At 46.4% G+C, this 18754-nt stretch overlaps 1 protein-coding gene across 24 annotated transcripts in view; it reads right to left on the bottom strand.

The window, feature by feature from the left end:
- Positions 1–16817, bottom strand: part of TCF7L2 (transcription factor 7 like 2) — a 198527-nt gene extending 181710 nt beyond the window's left edge. For 8 of the 24 annotated variants that reach the window (XM_032608416.1, XM_032608415.1, XM_032608430.1 and 5 more), the window contains exons 1-4: positions 16121–16798; positions 15777–15843; positions 15443–15567; positions 3320–3388 (exon numbers count right to left, since the gene is read on the bottom strand). In XM_032608416.1, the coding sequence (XP_032464307.1) occupies positions 3320–3388; positions 15443–15567; positions 15777–15843; positions 16121–16309 (450 nt within the window). In that variant the 5' untranslated portion in view covers positions 16310–16798. Of the gene's footprint in view, positions 1–3319; positions 3389–15442; positions 15568–15776; positions 15844–16120 lie in introns of all 24 variants that reach the window. The other 16 variants (XM_032608431.1, XM_032608434.1, XM_032608424.1 and 13 more) reach the window with 5 other exon arrangements.
- Positions 16818–18754: the final 1937 nt, after the last annotated feature.

Here is an 18754-nt window from a genome sequence, read left to right as displayed (position 1 = left end):
GCAATAAAAAGGAGCATACCATGCTGCCGGCAATAACAGGGGTGAAACACACACATACGCCAAGTAGGGCCAGACATGAGACAGTCTATTTGCTACACAATCCCATTGCTAAGAAGCTAAAACACAGGCAAAACTAATCCATGGTGATAGATGAAACTAATCCAGGGTGAGAATTTTGGTCAGCAGTCGCGGGAAGCTTTGAATAAGTGAGACCCCAGGGGAATTGGTAATACTCCTTTTCGGGGCCCCACGAACTACAGCCTATGAGCCAAATTCAGCCACTATCTGTTTTTATGAATAAAGTTTTATTGGGACCCAGCTACATCTATACCTATTCCCGTAGGTATTATTTTGGGCTGCTTTCACACACAATGGCAGAATTGAGAGGCTGCCACTGAGACTGTTTGGCCTACAATGCCTAAAATACTTATTATCTGGCCCTGTACAGAAAAAGCATTCCAACCTCATTCTATATATTGATTTGGGGGATGGTTTCATGGATGTTCACAAAAGTAAAAGTTCATCCATCTCACCACTGAGGATCTGTGCACTGTGCTGTACTTATATCTCAATAAAACTCTCTACAAGTCAATAGAGTTAAATATCTATGTCTGTAAAAAACCAAAAAAAAGCCTTTTAATTTTTATTCCAATTATACTGTGTTAACCATTTAGGGAAAATATGGCTTTTGTGTTGCTCTTGTCTTTTCAAAACTGAGAGGAGTTAAGGAGATTGTCAAAAGTGAGGAAGATCCCAACACATCAATTGATACTGTGTCCAAACCTTTTAGAAGAACATGACAGACACGTCTAGAGAATCACTCAGAAGCCATTCACATAAATGTTGCACCTGGCCAAGTCCTGAGATTACAGGAGGGAAGGGAAAGGGGGAGGAATCTCATGGGATGCACGGTGTCATACTACTCTAGGTTATTTCAGGATATAGCTTAGGAAAGCAACCAGCTCAGCTCAGATTGAAATACTGTACCTATTAAGGTTAAACAGTTTTAAATTTCCAGGGAAGAAAATTCTGCCCTGACAATCACGTTGCATCTAAGCCTTAAACTGGAGAATGGGGCAGAGGGCAAACATCCGCTCTACTCTGCACGAAAGCAGGGCCACCCTCTCCTCTCACCCTCACGTTGCTACTGAGCTGCCGTGTGCCTTGGGAACAATTTATTGTGTCTGAGGTTTCCTCTTTTTTTCCCCTTTGCTTCTTTCGTTTCGTTTTGTTTCGCCATTTATCCTTTGATGGTCAAACTAAAATTACAGCTAGATGCCATGTGGCTTTGACCTCATCCTGGTCTAGCATAGACTGGGGGAGAATGAATCCTCAAAGCATGGTGGTGCTGGGTCTCTAATAAAATATCTCTGTTTGCCCACATGGGCATCATGTCTTAGCAAACAGAAGCAGAGGAGAACAATACTACCTGTTCATGGACGAGTAGTAATGGTTTCAGTCCTCCAGACAATGAGCTCTGTAACTTACTCCATCTCCCTCCTGAGAAAGCGCTTCACACGGCCCGCACTGTGCCAGGTGGTTTGGAGAAAGACGAACTGCTCGGCCTAACAAGGGACACTTCAGCAACGGGTGTAAAGACACAAAACAGCTACTCTGGGCTCGGCTGGTCTCCCAGTGACATGGCCCCAGCCAGCCTTTCCACTCCAAGATAGGGATCGTGATGCTATTCAACCTTGACAATTCCCATACCCCAGGCAACGGGATTTTCCAGCCCGCCCCCCCCCCCCCAAGATGTGGCAGGCCTCAGGACACTGTTCATCATCCACTCATCAAGAGTTAGGGTTTGGGCTTGCTCTCCAACCAAGCCCTGAGTCTATACCCTTTTCTGGGAGCAATGTTCACTGTGCTGCCGATCAAAAGGAAGAAGGGTCCCCCAGGGAGAGTGCCAGCAAGAACACCAGCCTTGGGGACTTCCCTGGGGATCCAGTGGTTAAGACTCCATGCTTCCAATGCTGGGGCGGGGCCACAGGTTCGATCCCTGGTTGAGGAACTAAGATCCCACATGCTGCGCAGCGCGGCCAAAAAATAAAACAAAAACAAACAAACCCACCAGCCTTGGAAATAACCTGGGGGTGGAGGAGCCTTATCGAGAGTCGTACTTTCCCCTAAAATACACACACGGATCAGCAGCACGACTGCAGAAGGAATCAAAATATTTTTTAAATAAGTTACTGTCACCTCGAAATGAGTACAAAATACTAGGGGCTCCACCGAATAACAACGTCTGCTGAGTCCTACTTTTCACTGGTGGAATAATTCACAATGTACCTGGGACAAAGGGCTACTGGAAAGTCTTCTCCAGACAGAGGCAGATTTGAAACAGCACCGCTACAAAGATGCGATATGGCTGTGGACCACATACACACACACAAGTTATCCGCAAGGGCTAACCACAAGAAAGTGAGCAAGGGAAGAACGGAAATGATATAACCAAGCGACACCCGCTTCCAAGGAGAGAAGACCCCAGAGCCAGACCTGAATGCCCCAACAGCGGGTTTCAAAAACCTCCCCTTGAAGGGTTAACCCAGAAGCAGAGGACTCAAGAAGTTTCGGCACCATTAGTTACACCATGAGGTGCATCCATCCTGGCCAGGCCAGGCAGACAGACGAAAATTGTATTAGTCTGCTCTCCCTCCACGACTGCACTCTGTTGGCATCAGTTCAGCTCTGAGCCTATATTAGTCCGTGATTTGTTTAGCCTTTGGATTTAAGAGAATGGAAGTACTACGTGAGCAGGAAACAGGACACTCATCAAAAGCTGGGATCTGTCGCCTTTCCCTCCCAGCACTTCCAGTGTCGTGTATCAACAAGTCCTAGAGAAATCAACATTTCAGAACAATCAGGTCAAAAGTGATATTCCTAGCACCACTTAACATGATTTTGATCCACCGGAAACAACTCTCTGGCTGTCACACAGCCTCCTCTGCTATCTCACCCCCCTTAATTCTTCCCATTCACATTCTGTCACCTCATGTGACTCCCAATGTAAGACCCCTCCTGAAGCAAAAAACAGTAGCCAAGCTAGGGGGTCTGTGTGCCCATCATGCCTGATCGAGATGCCCTTAACAAAAACACACAGGCTTCTCCTTCTTTCCCTATCTTTAAATCATTTTAGCAGCATTTCTTCTGCTCTTGTTTCTTCTTTGCTTCCAACCTCCCCCGAAGAATCAACCACAACCGCACTGCCATCATCACCACCATCATCATCACCTAGGTCAGGGGGAGGGGTGGAGAATAAGAGACACAAGAGACCTACACATTGACAAAATCAAGCTTCGGGATCTCTTGCATGTCCTACCTGAATTGCAATCTGGTGTTCAATCGTTTTGTACGCAGAGTAATGTGTGCTCCCGGACTGAAAATAGAGCTGTAGAAAGAAACCAAATCAAAGCGTTCTGCTTATGTCACAAACTACAAGAAAACATCTTAAGCAGTTTATGAATAGCAGACAAACCTTCCTAGATTGAACTGCAGCCTTGGCATTCAATCAAGACCTCTGTATTTTTATTTGTTGCTATAAATAAGATGATCATAATAATCTAAAGTTTTTTTTTTAAAAAAAGCACCTATTCAATAAGCAAAAGGGGGGTGGAGGGGGCTGGGAGCGAGGATCAATGACACGAGAAGGAAAGACGGACGCCCATTAAGACATAAAGGAAGCCAGTGTGCTGAGCAAGATGCTGCAGAAAAATTAACGGGATGCTGCAAACATCATCAGAACTGCGACACGTAGGCAAGAGGGAGAGACTGGGAGAGAAAGGATGTGAGAAGCCACAGGACTGCAAAGGTACAAGCCCCCCAGAGTTCTAAGAACTAGGCTCTCACCCTCAAACGCAATTCTATTTTGGGGCAAACAAATGTGGCAGGCAGAATTCAGGGGCCACTCGATGCCTTATACATTCTTTCGCAATGACTAAGCCATCAGTCCCAGGACGGCTCAGGAGGGCTTTGCAGCCCGCATGTACTCTAGGAACCCACACTTCCCCAAAGAAGGAACCAACTAGTGCCTAAGAGCCACTGAGTTTTCTAAAGACCACCTATGTATTTGGGGGCCCCTGGGTGAAGGTACATCCCTGGTTCACCCAGACTCTCCACAGCAGAAGGCTAAAGTCTCTCCTGGCCTTTCCCTCTGAAGCTCTACAGATCTACCATCAAAGAAACGGGCAGCCCCAAATAAAAAGGAATACCAAGAGGCCTCTCCAAATTCTTCTTTTCCCAAATAGTACTTATTCATCTTGGGCTCCTACCAACTGGGAGAACAAACACCATCTGCTGACTTATTTTATAAACAATACAACAAACACTAAAAGGTCTCAACAATATCTGAAAATGCATTTTAATTGGCCATAAACGAACAAATGATGAAGAATCACACGGTCCTATGAAATCACTGCCCATCTCCCTCGCAGTAATAGGCAAATCAGTTACATTTCCAAACACAGATCTGTATTACTATAGCAAACTATTGCCATTATTACCACAGTACGATTCCTATTACCAGAACCTTCCTGTATAGCAGTTCTTTAGACCCCATTATTCTGTATCTTGCTCCCTGCAAGAAAAATTATTCAGTTTATACAGGTTTTTATTTGGGGGGGAGAAAAAAAAAGAAATTCACATAAGAACTTCTGAAGCAACTCATACTAAACGCAACCCAGTAGTAATGAAATTTTTTAAATAGCCTAAATGCACACTGCTCATGGGATAAGGCTGTACTGCTCCCAGCTGGGGATATAGTGGGTTCTGAGATCACTGTATCTGCTCCAAGTGAACAAACAAAAACACACTGCCTGTATATATGTTAGGAGTCTGCTTGCTCCCAAACAATACTAATCAAAGTTAAAAGGGGGCACAATAAAGGTGGGCCAAAAATATATACATTCCTTTACCTGTCAAAGCAGAGTAATGAATCACACTCCCTAAAACAACGGAAGATAAAGGCTGAGCCACTGAGATAAGCCCCCTACGCACACAGCACTCCACCCCTGCACACACACTCAGGAGCAGTTCATCCAAAGTGAGTCACTGAAAAAGACAGATGAATTTGCCCCCTTGGCCCCCCTGTCCTTTTTGTGAAAACTGCCAGTCAGTAAGGAGATCGCACTAATTACTGTGACAATTCTGCATTGTGTTAAAACAACTTTTGTGCGAGGGATAGGTTCCTCTGCGAGTTTGGAATTCTTGGCTGAGAGCAGCTCTTGTCGGAGCGAGGGACTACCCTGCTCAGGAGAGAGAAGGCAACACTAAAACCTCGTCCCCCTTTTCAGCCGGTTTTATGCTGCGATTTTCCAACTGCCTGATTCAGAGCTTAGTGGAAACTTGTCCAAGCTTTTCTTCCCACAAACCTTGCGGAGCCCTAAGGCAATCTTGCACTCAGGGTAACCACAGAAATCTCCTATCGTCAATTAAAATCGAATGGACACCTGATAACTAAGTATACGTCGTGGAAACAAAATTTCATATAATCACGGCCCTCTGAATAAATTAATGAAACTGTGGCTAATCCAAATTCAATTTCCATTTGTCTGGTTCCACACTTAATCCTCACGTTCAGCACCACCCAAACAACAACACAACCCCAGAGAGAATGCTACAATTAAGACAGTAAAAATGCAGCTGAAAGGTCCTTAAGAATCTGGTAGGACAAAGTTAATTTCACCTTCACACACACCAATCTAACATCCCCAAGTAATGCAACTCCCCTCCTCAGGTATCCAGTAACACGGAATACCCGCCACCAGCTCATAAATCCACACAGTACAAGCTCCAATCAGCTCTTCACTCCCAGCCAGTACCCACTGCGTTGGAGAGATTTTGAGCTTCAACACTTCCCCCCAGCAACAGCGACGAAGACAATTTTCTCGTTTCTCCTTTGGGTTCCCACCCCCTCTTTTCCCAAATACTCTTTTCTAAAACACACCCTTTAAATACTGCTTTTTCCATCCCTGGAAAACACAGAGATGCCTTGTTCATTATAGTCTAGCTTTTTAAGACAAACATAAAATACAAGGACCCGGTAAAAACTTGGCATTCTAACTGGAACAATAGCTTATTTATATCTCCGTAAAAAGCTAGAAGAAAGAACAAGAGAGGGTTGACCCTTTGTGCTTTTGTTTGTTTGTTTGCTTGCTTTTGGAAGATGAGGGGCGCTTGAGAAATCTTAGGTGGCAATCTAAGGCTCACCTGAGTTCAAGAACCAGGTTCCCCCAGGCCTGGACTCTTGGGACCACCCCTGCTCTTGGCCACCTGCAGCACCGCACGTCATTTCCGCATCCAGCAACTGTGACTCTCGTACCCTGGGTCCGCAACACACCCTCACCGTGGTTCCCCCCTGCCCCGCCCCCCCCAGGCACCCTGAAGCAGCACCAAATGAGAACTCCAAGGTACTCATGTCCTCTTCCTGTGAAACTCTCAACAAAACAAACCTTCCCTTCCTGTGTGCTTGTTTACAGTGGCCAAGCCCACCCAACCACCCATTCGAACACCTCCCGGTGACCCAGCCCCCTGTGGTCCAGAGGAAGAGCCATGGAGATGCGGTGGTGCTCAGCACAGCCTTGCCTACATTCTCCAGCAATTCAAAAACCAACGTTTTACGATCAACCACCTCCCTTATTAAGAAATCCTATCTTGATTTCTCTCATTTCATTTCTAATCACTACTACTGGCCCTAAATTTGATGTTTCAGATACAAGACATCAGAGATACCCAGAGATGGGAGAAAAGGGAAACAGCTTTTTCAATCACAGAGATCTCATCCTCAAAGGCGACTAAAAATCTTGAAACACTACATTGGGTTTCAAACTTCCGGTAGGATGAAGATTAATTTTGTATGCCTATTCATTCCACTAAATTGGGAAGAGTGGGGAGCATTTGCTGTATTTCCAGTTTTATGAATCACCAAGCTTTCAATTTAAAAAAAAAAAAAAGGAGAAGAAGAAATTCAGATTCATTTCCTAAACGGTTTTGGTTTGGGGGATTTTTTGGTCCACCTTCCTCTCCCCTGTAGCTACCATGGTGAGGCACTTGAAGTTTAATTTCCATGTCATTAGCATAAAAGGCAGAATAGAGGCTTAAATATCTAAGACTTTTTCTCAAGTCACCAGTCATTTTGCAGGACAGAGACAGCACCCCCAGCCCTATGCTGGGAGCCTCTTACATTTAGTGGGAAACTTCTGATCAGGCCTTTGGGTGCCTGCCCGCCCCCTTAAAAGATGCCAAGGGGACTTCTAACTTCCACAGGGAAGGCAAAGCCAGCACTGACTGCTAGGTATGGAGGCTTAAACATTCCTGCAAAGATCCAGACACAGAACATCTGTACCCTCCTACAACAACTTAACAAAGGCAACCCCTTTTCACTTCCTGGCATTCTCCTTCAGAAATTCTGCTGCAACAAAACACATGCCTTTAGACACAGGAACAATCTCTCCTACTGTCTCAACGTTCCATCCAATGTCTATTTACCCTCATTAATTTTTTTTCTTTTCTTTTCCTCAACCTGAAACCATCAGCTATGAGTCAGAGAACGATCATTAACTTTTACTGCTTTCATACACATCCACCTACTCACATTGGGGAAAGAAGTATTGACTTGCAACACTGCCTGAGACCAAAATCCTCTAAGAAGAAAAAAAAAGGGGTGGGGGGGAAATCACTTCAATAAACTTATATCTATAGGTCTATAGGGGATGCTACATACATTGTTTTTCCACTTTGTGCTGCAGTCTCTTGCAAAAAAAGAAAGAAAGAAAGAAGTTGAAATCGAACTTGGTTATGGTGATGGGCATTTCTGGATTGGTATTTTTGAGGGAAAATTAGATGATTTTCTTTAAACATCAAAACATAATTACATTTCTTAAACTGTTTGGGGGAGGGGAGAATAAAGTGAAGCAAGTTTCCTGCTCTTGTCCAAAACACATTTCCAGCATATAAACACACGTGGGCTAAAGCGCTGAGACATGTTCCTAACACAGCATTTTTCATTAAAAGTTGCTACACTAACACTCTTAAAATGACGCCCCATCATTACTCCACTTAGCAGTCACAGGCTGCACACTCGTAACGAATTAATTTGCATTAATGTGGGTTTCACGTGTCCTTCCCTGGGTATACGCCGTTGTGATTCAGGCTTAATAAAACTGACACGACAATAACATAGTGCCTTTTCTTTCACTTTCCCAAACCAACCAACCCACCCAAAGACCCACACAAATCCTCTCGATTTCTTAATAATTTTGCTAATATATTTAGTACATCATAATTGGTCCAGCACGCAAGAACCTAGTTATCTTCTCAGTAAATATTTATAGCATCACTCTTTCCCATTCATTCTGCATTTTCTTAGAGAATCTCACTGTAGCCTACATCTGCAATTCATTGACTTTACAATTTACCACATGTTGGGATGGGAGAGGTCTTAGCTCCATTTGAATCACTACACAAATATGCAAGTGATTTATCGGTTTCAAACTAAAGACTGCAAGAGAAGGACTCCACTTTTCCTGAACATTACTTCTTCTGGCAGACCATGAACAATTACAGTTCGTACTAATTAAGCTCTGTAAATGTGCTGTGCCTTACTAATGTCTACCAGGCCTCAAATTTATTTCATGATGCCAAACTTTAGCAAGCAATTTTAACTCATTCAGGGCTGATCCCACTAGTAACCATTCCTTCCCCCTGTAGATCGAGCTGTTTGGGGCTACTTCATGACCAAAAAAAAAAAAAAAAAAGAAAGAAAGAAAGAAAAGAATAAAATATTACAGACATATTACCAGCCTGAAATCAGATGTGCCCAAGGAAGGAAAAAAACCTATCCTGGGAAAACCAAAGAACACCAGGGCTGATAACCCTTTCAAAGATCCCACAGCCCCATCTTTGTAATGAGCTGTTAAGGGATTCATATCTGTCCCTGAGGGCTAGTAAGTTTCTGCATTCCATTGATTAGAAAATAAAACCTTTCAGCCTCTGTCTTGAAGTCTGGGTTGGATGGAAGGAAGGCTCCAGCCAGCAAGGACAGCACGATCAGCTCCTACCCACCTCGACAGTTACCCACACACCTCAGAATCCCACTCCCCCTTTACCAGGTGGTCAGTTTGTAACACACACACTAGAAAGACCACGTTTTTAAGAATGAATTAAAATCAGGAGGATAAGTGGCCTTCTCTGTCACATCGGGGTCTTGACCACAGATACCCCATCCCCAGCTCCTCACACGATAACTTACATGAAAGACTATCTGCTGCTGGATAGAGCTCTTTGGGTAAAAAGTGGATTGCGACCAGTTTTTACTGAGCTGAGCCATATCGTTGTTAATAGCCACCCCCCACCCATGGTACTTCTACCTCTCGCTAAGAACTTCTAATCCCTAATTTCAATCAAGCTATTTCCTCATGCCCAAATCTCTGTCCCATCTTCTACACTTTTCTAATCTTTCTCAGGCAAGCATTTATTCTTCCTCCCCGGCTACTTTTTCTGTGCTTCCTCCCCCAGATACCAGTGCACTTCCCCCAAATGAATGGCCTTCCCACTCCCAAGGTAAATCTGGAATTTTTTTCTCATCTATTAATTCTTTTAATCAACTCTCCTCACTCTATGGCACTTTTTTTTTTTTTAAACCCTCACGTTAACTAGCGTACTATGCAATGTGTGTATTTTCCCTTCCAGCTCAGTGGAACATCGTATAAATTAAAGACCCATCTCCCATATCAGGTTTCTTTAAGTATTCTGGGAAATATGCACAATATAGGCAAGAGGGTCTCAAAAAAAAAAAAAAAAGCAAGAAAGAAAGCAAACAGGGAGAAGCCAGAAGAAAAGGAAAAAAGATGCAAACACCTAGAGCAACTTTGCTTTTGAAAAAAGGCATTTGTGCCGAGCCCCTCCCACCCACCCAACTGAATTTCCATTACTGAAAGTGCTCTTTATAAATGTGTGTAACAATAGCCTGGAGGAAAAGTACAAGTCAGCTGCCAAAGGAGGAGGGGGTGTCTGTCTCAGTAAGCTCAGATTGTAGGCATGGGGGTCAGAGGAGGGGAGGAGGGCAGCTTTTGCGAAGGGGTCTCCACACCCACCCCCATCTCATTGCTTATAATTAGTGAGAGAAATCTGAGCTACTGCCAGTGTCTGCGGACCTTGAATATTATAAGGCCAACGTGGCGTCAAATATCTTAACATTCATAAGTGTTATGGGCTGTAAATAAAGCCTGTGGATTTATGACCCGGTGGCGCTTGCCAGCAAAGGACTGGGGCACATTTCTTTCAGCAGACCTGTCGAGGTGCAAGTTTGCCTTTGGTTGTAAAATTAACCATTTCCTTCACAAACCTGCTCAATTATAAGTCAGAGTTGAAGATTACTTACAAGGTTGCCAATATCCACCCCCAGAAGAAACTCAGACGCCCACAACACACACCCCCTTCAAAAATAAAAGCCTTGAGAATTCGATTCACCCCGCTCCTTCTCAAAACTTCTGAAATGTGTCACCTCGAAACAGTTATACATGTGGTTAAAGATATTATCTAATTCCACTCACCAAGACTAAAAAAGCTTACACCTACTTCCCTGGAAAGTGCTTATTTATTTGGCAACTCCATGTTTTAAAAAAACAATAAAGGAGTAAATCACTCCTTGCCTGAAGTTTTGTCCCTTCCCCCAATATAATGTCATCTATTTCCTGTGTAGGAGAGAGCCTCTGCTAAATCCAGGTTGCCTCAGACTTAAACTGCCAATAAACCAACTTCCACAGAACTTCCAGACAGCTGGGGAAAAGGTCCTCGGAGTTTTAGTCATGGTCCAGAAACACAGGTCTACACAAAAATTTGCAGCTGTCCTTTCTCTGCAGTGCATTTTTAATGTGATTCGGGGGCCCCTGTTGTGAACATCTGACAAAATGTAAAATCCTCTTAGATACCTTCTAGTTTACCCCCTGTGCATGTGTAAGAGAAGTTGCACCAACATTTCTCCACCAAGAAATCTAGGCGCTTTTCGTATGCACACAGGCACCTCGTGGGATGTGAGGAGGCATTCAAAATCTGGAAAGACTTCTACTGTAATCTTTAAAAGCACAGCCTCTGGTGCAACTATTAAAATGCTGGTTTTCTAAAGCAAATATTTTTTTAATAGCATGCAGAACTGCAGTTATCCCGCGCTAACAGAACAGCATTCTTGATCTGCCAGCCCCCGGAAACCTCCCTGTAACTTTTTCACAGCTTGCTAAGAAACAGAAAGCGCACCAGCTTCCAGCAGGGACGCTAAATGAAATCCACATCAGTAAAATTAAAATCAAGGTGGAAAACTCCTAGCCAGAGCGGGGATTGTTTTCCTCCAAAGCTTTTCTCAATCAGATAGGGGGCATCAGTGAAAGCTACTTTCCCTTCAGCAGTCAAAAGTTTCCAAAAACACTTCTTCCAGATAAACACTCCAGGCTCGCGGACTGCCTCATAGTTTGTTTCTGGGGTTTCAGAAAGCTTTCATTTCAACAAACTGCAAAGCACTGGCATATTAAATTTATAATCATTAAAATATGACTTACTGGGTGAATGTTGAGCCCATAATCCAAACTGCAGACATTAAACCCCAACCTATAAAGATTAGCACGGAATTAATACTTTGCATGAGACTGAAATCTAAACATGTTTGCCATAAATATTTCTGAAGGAGATGAAAAACAATTAGCATAAATACCAAAGAAGGGCAAGAACACCTGTTCTTTTTCAGGGCGATAAGCATTTTATTGTTCTCTATTTAAAATGTAATGACCTGTGTAATTACAGTAATATTACATTGTTATGTAGGGGCTTGGAATGTCACACTTTGAAAAGTGTTGTCAAAACAATCAGGGGTGAAGGTGGGGGGTAGGAGGACAATGGGGAAGGACCACCATTAACCCTTCACACTCCGAGGTCTAAATCTTTTGTATTAGAAAGGATTATGCTGTTTGAGCGAGGAGGAAAACATCCATTTTTCACCAGGCAGAAAGAGAAGGTGCTGCCCGGCTAAATAAAACCCCAGTGAATAATAGGCCCCTCTTGGTTTCCTTTAAATGCTGGATTCCAAGTTCAAAAATGAATTCAAGATGCTGCTTATTTACTTGTTCAACCTAGTAGCAAACAGCTTCAGCTGAAAAGCAAACAACTTTGGATCAAAGAAGATGTGAAAGCTCTAATAATCAACCCCTTAAAAGAATTTCAAACCTAACTGGAATTTCGGCCACCGTATCCCATATTCTCATTTGGCAGGAGGGAAAAAAGAAACGTAAAACTACTCTTTCCTATCTACTTTAATATGGTAACAGTATTCTTATCTTTGGTGTATACAAATATTACCACAATTCTAATATTTGCAGTTCTATCACCTCCCATCTACTCAACCAGACCTCTCACCTTAAAGCTTTTTTGTATTCGAACCTTTTTAAAAGCTGTTCCTATTACAGTATCAAAGGCTAATTAATGTGACGTAAAAATCTTTTGTCATTTTAAAATAAAATTATTACTATCAAGCTTTATGGCGTCTCCAGCAATTTAAGCATTATTCTTGAGATAAAATATTATTCATCATAAGCCCATTTAATGATACTCCTTAAATTCTTTACATTCTTAAAAAGAAAAGCAGAAATCAGGAATCCAAAGAGTTTGCTTTTTTAAAGGAGGCAACTGCTTACAGGTACACTCCATAAGTTAACAGAAAATGTAGCAAAAGAACACCACCACCAAGGAGGGTCTGGAAGAGAATAGAACATACAGCTAATTTGTCTTTACACCTTGCCCTCAAAAAACACACTCTATGAAGCACTAAGAATTTCAGATGAGCATGAAAAGACCGCTATCTTGCCTATAGATTCCTCGGCAGCTGTATCAAATCTGGAATTGCAAGCCGGCCCTCTGATCGAAGAGGTCAGGAAGTGACACACAACAGCCTCTCAGCCTCATTTCCATGGCTCTACTTACCGGCTTAAATAACCTTAATTCTGGAGCACAATCAGCTAACCCAGGTAACAGATAGGAGGAGGAAGGGCCCGTGCACACTAAAGATGTCTGTTGGTGTTTGACACGCAAATACTAAAACTGCCTCCTGACTTCAGAAATGTCTTCTCAGACTCCATCTGATGTCACAGCATCATGGCCACCCGCTATGTCCACAATTAAAATAACTAGACGCCGGGAGGGTTCCTACAATGCCCACAAAGGGGACGGGGTTGTTGGGAGCCATTCCTTTTTCGCGCCGGGAAATCATTTATTTACCTTTAACATTTCCCTGTTCCCCTAATTACCAGCGCAACACAACTGTTAGAGTTTCAGGAGATCTTGCGGCAAGATTGCCAGCGGTCACAGGCAGGAGTTTGCAAGAGTCAAGAAGGCCAGCAAGCCCACCATCAAAGCTCAATATTCAGATGGCCATTCAGATGGCCTTTCAGATGGCTAAGTGGACTTTAAAATAATACCAGAGAGGCTTCCATCGTAGGGGGAGGGGAGGAGAGTAAGAAATTCTCAGGGTTACTTTGGAATGTCGCTTGGTCGGCTTGGTTATTACACAAACTCTCCGATTCTGAGCCGAATACTCCCGGTTCAGGATGCCCACAGGCTCCCAAGAAAAATACAACGTAACCGGACTATGTTTCCCCTACAGCTGCAACCCCACTGCCCGGCCCCCGCCGCCTGAAAGAACTGGCCCTGAAGGAGGAGGTCGGGCTGAAATGCTCTCCCAGCTTCCCAAGCATGCAGAAGCCTGGGTGCGCGGGAGGGGGAGGGAGGGTAATAATTATTTCTCTTTCCTGGCCATAAAAAATGACCGGTCTAGCATGCCCTTGCCATTTTTGCCAGGGCCCCAAAAACAAGTCAAACCTGATAGTTAATATTTTAATGCTTAAAAACACTTGTAGATCTGATCGACTCCCGTCCGGCAAGCCCTCGGCCATTAGCACCGAATCCACGGCTGCTGAACAGTGGGTGCACTATTTCAAATTGCTATCTCGAGTTACCGAAAAATAAAAGAAAACAGAAGGAGTGAGTGTAAATAAGAGGTAGGGGGACCAAACCAGAGAGGGTGCAAAATGACAATCCCGAGAAGCCGGGCACAAACGTTTAGAGATTGCGTCTAGAGATTCGTAATCCAGGCTTTTTAGGGGAGGGTGGGATGGGGGGAGGGGGTTCAAGGCGAGGGCAGGGGGCAGAGGCCTGTCGGGGAAGAGGGTGAGCCTTATTCACAAATGTCACGGGGGGGCGCGGGACGCACGCCGCGGGAAGCGCCACCCCCCCGGAGCCTGGCACCCCGCGCCTCCCTGGAGCCCCCAAAGTTGGGTGGCCCACGATCAGCAGCCCAATCCCTTGAAAGAAAGGAGCCCTCGGCCTCCCTCACCCTCTATACACCCTTGGGCCCCGCACAACCTGGTCTCTGGCCCCCCAGGGCCCACTGAGGGCCTTCTCGGAAGCTGGCGAGCGCAGATCCCGCTATAAACCCCAAGGCACCAAAATTCCCTAGAAATACATCAAGTCCGCTCGGAGGAGGCCATCCCGGCTCCAGACAAACCAAAACCCGCGGCCACAGGGGCCTCTCCACCCCGCGCGGCCCGGGAGAGCCCGCAGCCAGCGCGCCGGGCAGCCGAGCCGGCCACGGCGCCCAGGGCGCTCGCGGCCCTGCAGGGTGGCCCCAGAAAAGGAAGCCCAGAGCCCCCAAGTTTGCAGTGGGACCAGTCTTGGAAGCGTGACCTTCCAGGGGAAAAGGGAAGGAGGGCTGAGAGCCAGCCATCGCCACTAGAAAGCTAAACAAATAAGCGGCCGAAAGAGAAAGACGAGGCGCTTCTCCAAGGCCCCGGGCTCCGCGCGCCCGCTAGTTCTCAAGTCCAACGCCTGGAGGACAATCCACTCTACCCCGCGCGTCGGGCGCAGCCCATTAACTCAGTCCCCGGCAGCGGCAGCCAAGGGGTTAACCGGGGAAAGCCCAAGACGCCACTGAAGAGGGAAGGAAAAGAGAAAGAGAGAGAGGGAGAGGGAGAAAAGAGCGAGCCACACAGTCATCTTCCCAGGGTGAAGAAACAAACACCACCACCAAAGGGGCGGGGGAATCAGAGCGCAAAAAAAGTTCTTCTGATTCCCCCCCAACCAACAAAGCCCTGCTTGGAAAGTAAAGTCTCCCCAACATCACGAGGCAACAAACTGAAAGCAAGAACATGGCGAAGTGCAAACAAATCCAGTCCACAAAAGGCAGAAAAGTTTGGAGAGTTTCGGGCTGCCTGGGCCACAAGAGGGGGAGGGGAGGCGGGGAGGGGAGGAGGCGGGCGGGGGGAGGGGAGGGGGGCGAGGGGAGGGGAGGAGGGGGGAGGGGGAGAGAGAGGAGGGGGCAGGGCAGGGCAGGGCAGGGGCCGCATGCGGGGCCGGGCGGGAGGCAAGGGCGGGCGGTCAGCGGGCGGGGGCCGCGCGCGGAGGCACTTACGGTTCGGGCGGTGGGCGAGAGCGATCCGTTGGGGAGGTAGGGGCTCGTCAGGTCGGGGATCATGATGAAAGGGTAGCCGGGATACGGTGGCCCCTTAAAGAGCCCTCCATCTTGCCTCTTGGCCGCTAACATGGCGGGGCAGCGAGGGGACGGCGGCGGCCGCGCGGAGCGGGAGAGAGCGAGGAGAAACTTTTTAGAAAGTGCCCCAAGTGGCTGGGCGCCCCGACCGGGCCGACGCAAGGCCCGGCCGAGCGGGGCGCGGGGCCCAGGCGCGCGGGGCGGCGGGCCCGGGGGACAGCTCCCGGCGACTGCGGGGCGCGCGGGGCGTACTCACCTTCTTCCAAACTTTCCCGGGATTTATCTCGGAAACTTTCGGAGCGAGGCGGAGGCCGTCTTTCCGCCTTCCCGGAGGGGTGGAGGTGGGGAGGGCGAGGGGCAAACGCCACGCAGAGGGGGGAGATGGGGGAGAAAAAGAATCAGCGAGGTGGGGGGGTTCGGGATGGGAGAGAAAAACAGGGTTACAAGTTTTTGCAATGGTGGCACCACACGCACACGCCGCCCGCCCGGCCCCGCGGCGTCCCGCCGCCGCCCCCAGCCCCGATTTCTCCCCTTGAAGCAACATTTGCCAAGCCCAGGAAATAGATTAAGAACCCCGCCAGCCCGAGGGGCTTTTCCTACCTCGGAATCGGAGGAGCTGTTTTGATTCGTTTCTGATTCATTGACTAGAGACGATTTGACATCAGCTAAATCCCTCTCTGCCGAGGAGTTTTCGGAGCTCTTCTCCTCTTGCTCGCCCTCGTCTTTGAAGGAAATCAGTTCGTCGTTGGCGCCTAGGTCATCTCCTCCACCGCCGTTCAGCTGCGGCATTTTTTTCACCCACCAGCAGCAATTTTGGAAGAAAAATGAAGGAGAAAGAAAAGCCAAAAAAAAAAAAAAAACCCAAAAAGTTTTGCCCCCCCCCAGAAAAATACTGCAAGAAAAATACGAGTCCAAGGTGAACTTTTTTCTGCTTTGGGGTCTTTTTCTCCTGGGGAGGGGAAAGAGGGAGGAGGGGAGGGGAAGGGGGGGGAGATCTTCTGCACGCGTGAGTTTGGGTTTCTTTTTTCTCTCGTTCCCAAGGATCCGATCAATGTGCAAAAAAATAATAAATAAAAAAAGGGGGGTAAAAAAAAACACACACACCACCAACAACAAGAAGTCAGATATAAAGAGCAAAGGGGGGGGAAGCCGAAGATACAGGAGGAGCTCGTGCCGCTCGGATTTGAGTGAGTTGAAGTTAGACTGAGAGCTTTTCAGTTCAAAGGCGGCGCTGATTGACAGATAGAAAAAGGGGGATCGAAATCCGGAGGAACGGAGTAGTCTGGGAGCGGAGATTATTGACAGGGAGAGAGGAACACACTCGCTTAATGAGATGCCGGGGGGCGGGGCCGGCCCGGTGACGTCTGCATAAATAAACAGCCGGGTGGGCGGGGCGGGGGTGGCTAACAATGATCCTTTCGGGCGCCGGGAGAGGGAGGAGGGAGACGAGGAGGAGGAGGAGGAGGAGAGGGGCGGGGGAGTGGGGGAGAGACGGAGGGAGGAGTGTGCAGGGGGAGAGGCCTGCGCTGAGTGTGTGCGAGCCTGGGAGTCTGGGCGAGGGAACGGGGACTCGCTCCGGGAGGGGGGTGGCTTCAGAAAGACAATGCGGAGTAGGAGAGGAGGGGAAGGGGGTGGCGACCGCGTCAGGAATCCGAACCGAGGAAGGCGGAAGGAAAGCCCACTTGGGGGGCGGGGATGGGGTGAGGCCCAGAAAAAGTGCACTTTAGAAATATAAGAAATAAGTCTTAAGGAAGGGGAAAAGGAGGAGAGTATTGTGGGGAAGGGGTGCGGGCTGGTGTTTAGTGGTTAAGCCAGCAATGAAATCAGCCACCCTTGGGCGGGATATAAGAGAAGTGGTCAAAAAGAGAGATCAACCCTCCACTTTCAGAGAGCTTGGGGAAGTGGAGGGCTGGGCAAAGTTCCTGGTTATCTGCAATGAAAGAAACTATTAACCCACGAGGTCTTCCCTCCCCTTTCTTGTTTATTAATAGTGAATCATTTCATTAAATCTTAAGTCTCACTAGAATAAATATGCCAGGATGACTTTTTATCCAAAAAACAATCAAATACTGTAGTGTTTGTCAAGGGCATTAAAAATATCCTTAAGGAAAAATACATGATTCTTTTCAATGTAGAGTGTTGTTCTTTTTTTTTAAACTGACTTTGGAGGTGGTAGGAAATAAGCTAGGATTCAAAGTCCTTTCTGACTTTCGAGGTGAAAAGTTTGGGCGTTAACACCGCCAGGGAAAATAAAACTGAAAGTTCACCAACCCTTGGGACCAGTGGGTCTGGAGTCTTTCTGGAAGGGGGTCTGAAATGAAATCCCCAAAAGACTGACCAAATAATCAAGATGTAGATGGCTCTGGCAGGAAATTGCTAACCCAGCTGATGCTGGAAGACCTCTGGGAGGAGATGGAAAACCTGAGGTTTGAGGCAGGTATTTGTTGATTTTTAGGCTCTCTCCTGGAGAGCAGATTGATTTGCTACAAAATGGGGAAGAAAATTATGTCAAAGGGGGAAAGGCCTGGGTCCCAAAACACCGTGTCCCTAGAAAATGGGGCAAGAACACTCATTTTCTTGCAAATATCCAAGGAGAAGTGGACTGGAATCTACAACATGAAAGGGGACAAAAAGAACCAGAAGAAAAGAAGTCAATAAGAATTAGCAAATTGTCTTTTAGGAGCAGTGTTGGCCTGGAGTCCAGGATGAGCTAAATTATTTCACCCACATCCCTTAAAAAAACATCTCACCTGCTCTTCAGCTGGCCTGGCAGCACCTAAGCTTTCCAAAAGAAAGCAAATTTAAATGTAATATTTAGAGAGTTTGGGTTTTCAGCAAAACTGTTTTATAGGCTAAGGTCTCAGCAAGAAGACTACTAAAAATGATGATACCAAGATTGACAAGGCCAATGCATTCCCTTGCACTGGAAAAAAATTCATATAACCACATTTGCACACTAAAGAGTAAGATGTGGGCAAAATAAAAATGTGGTGGGGGCATGGGGGAGGGCTATGGAGGAGAATCACTGAAACTCCCAGCTTTAATATGAATCAGAAAATCAGAAGTAGAGTGAGAAGGAGCCTGAAAAGAAGTAAAACAAATGTGTACCTTTAATCAGACAGGATTGCATAGGATACAAAGCACAGGGCTAATTAGTCTCAGCAGGTAGGACTAACCTTCAGACTTCATAAATAAATAAGGCGGGCACAGTTTCTAAGAGGGTGAGTGGAGACA

The sequence above is a fragment of the Phocoena sinus genome, chromosome 16 (genome assembly GCF_008692025.1).
Source record: "Phocoena sinus isolate mPhoSin1 chromosome 16, mPhoSin1.pri, whole genome shotgun sequence".
Lineage (NCBI taxonomy): Eukaryota > Metazoa > Chordata > Mammalia > Artiodactyla > Phocoenidae > Phocoena > Phocoena sinus.
The sequence above is the reverse complement of the archived record's forward strand: the minus strand, read 5'-3'. Positions and strand labels throughout refer to the sequence as shown.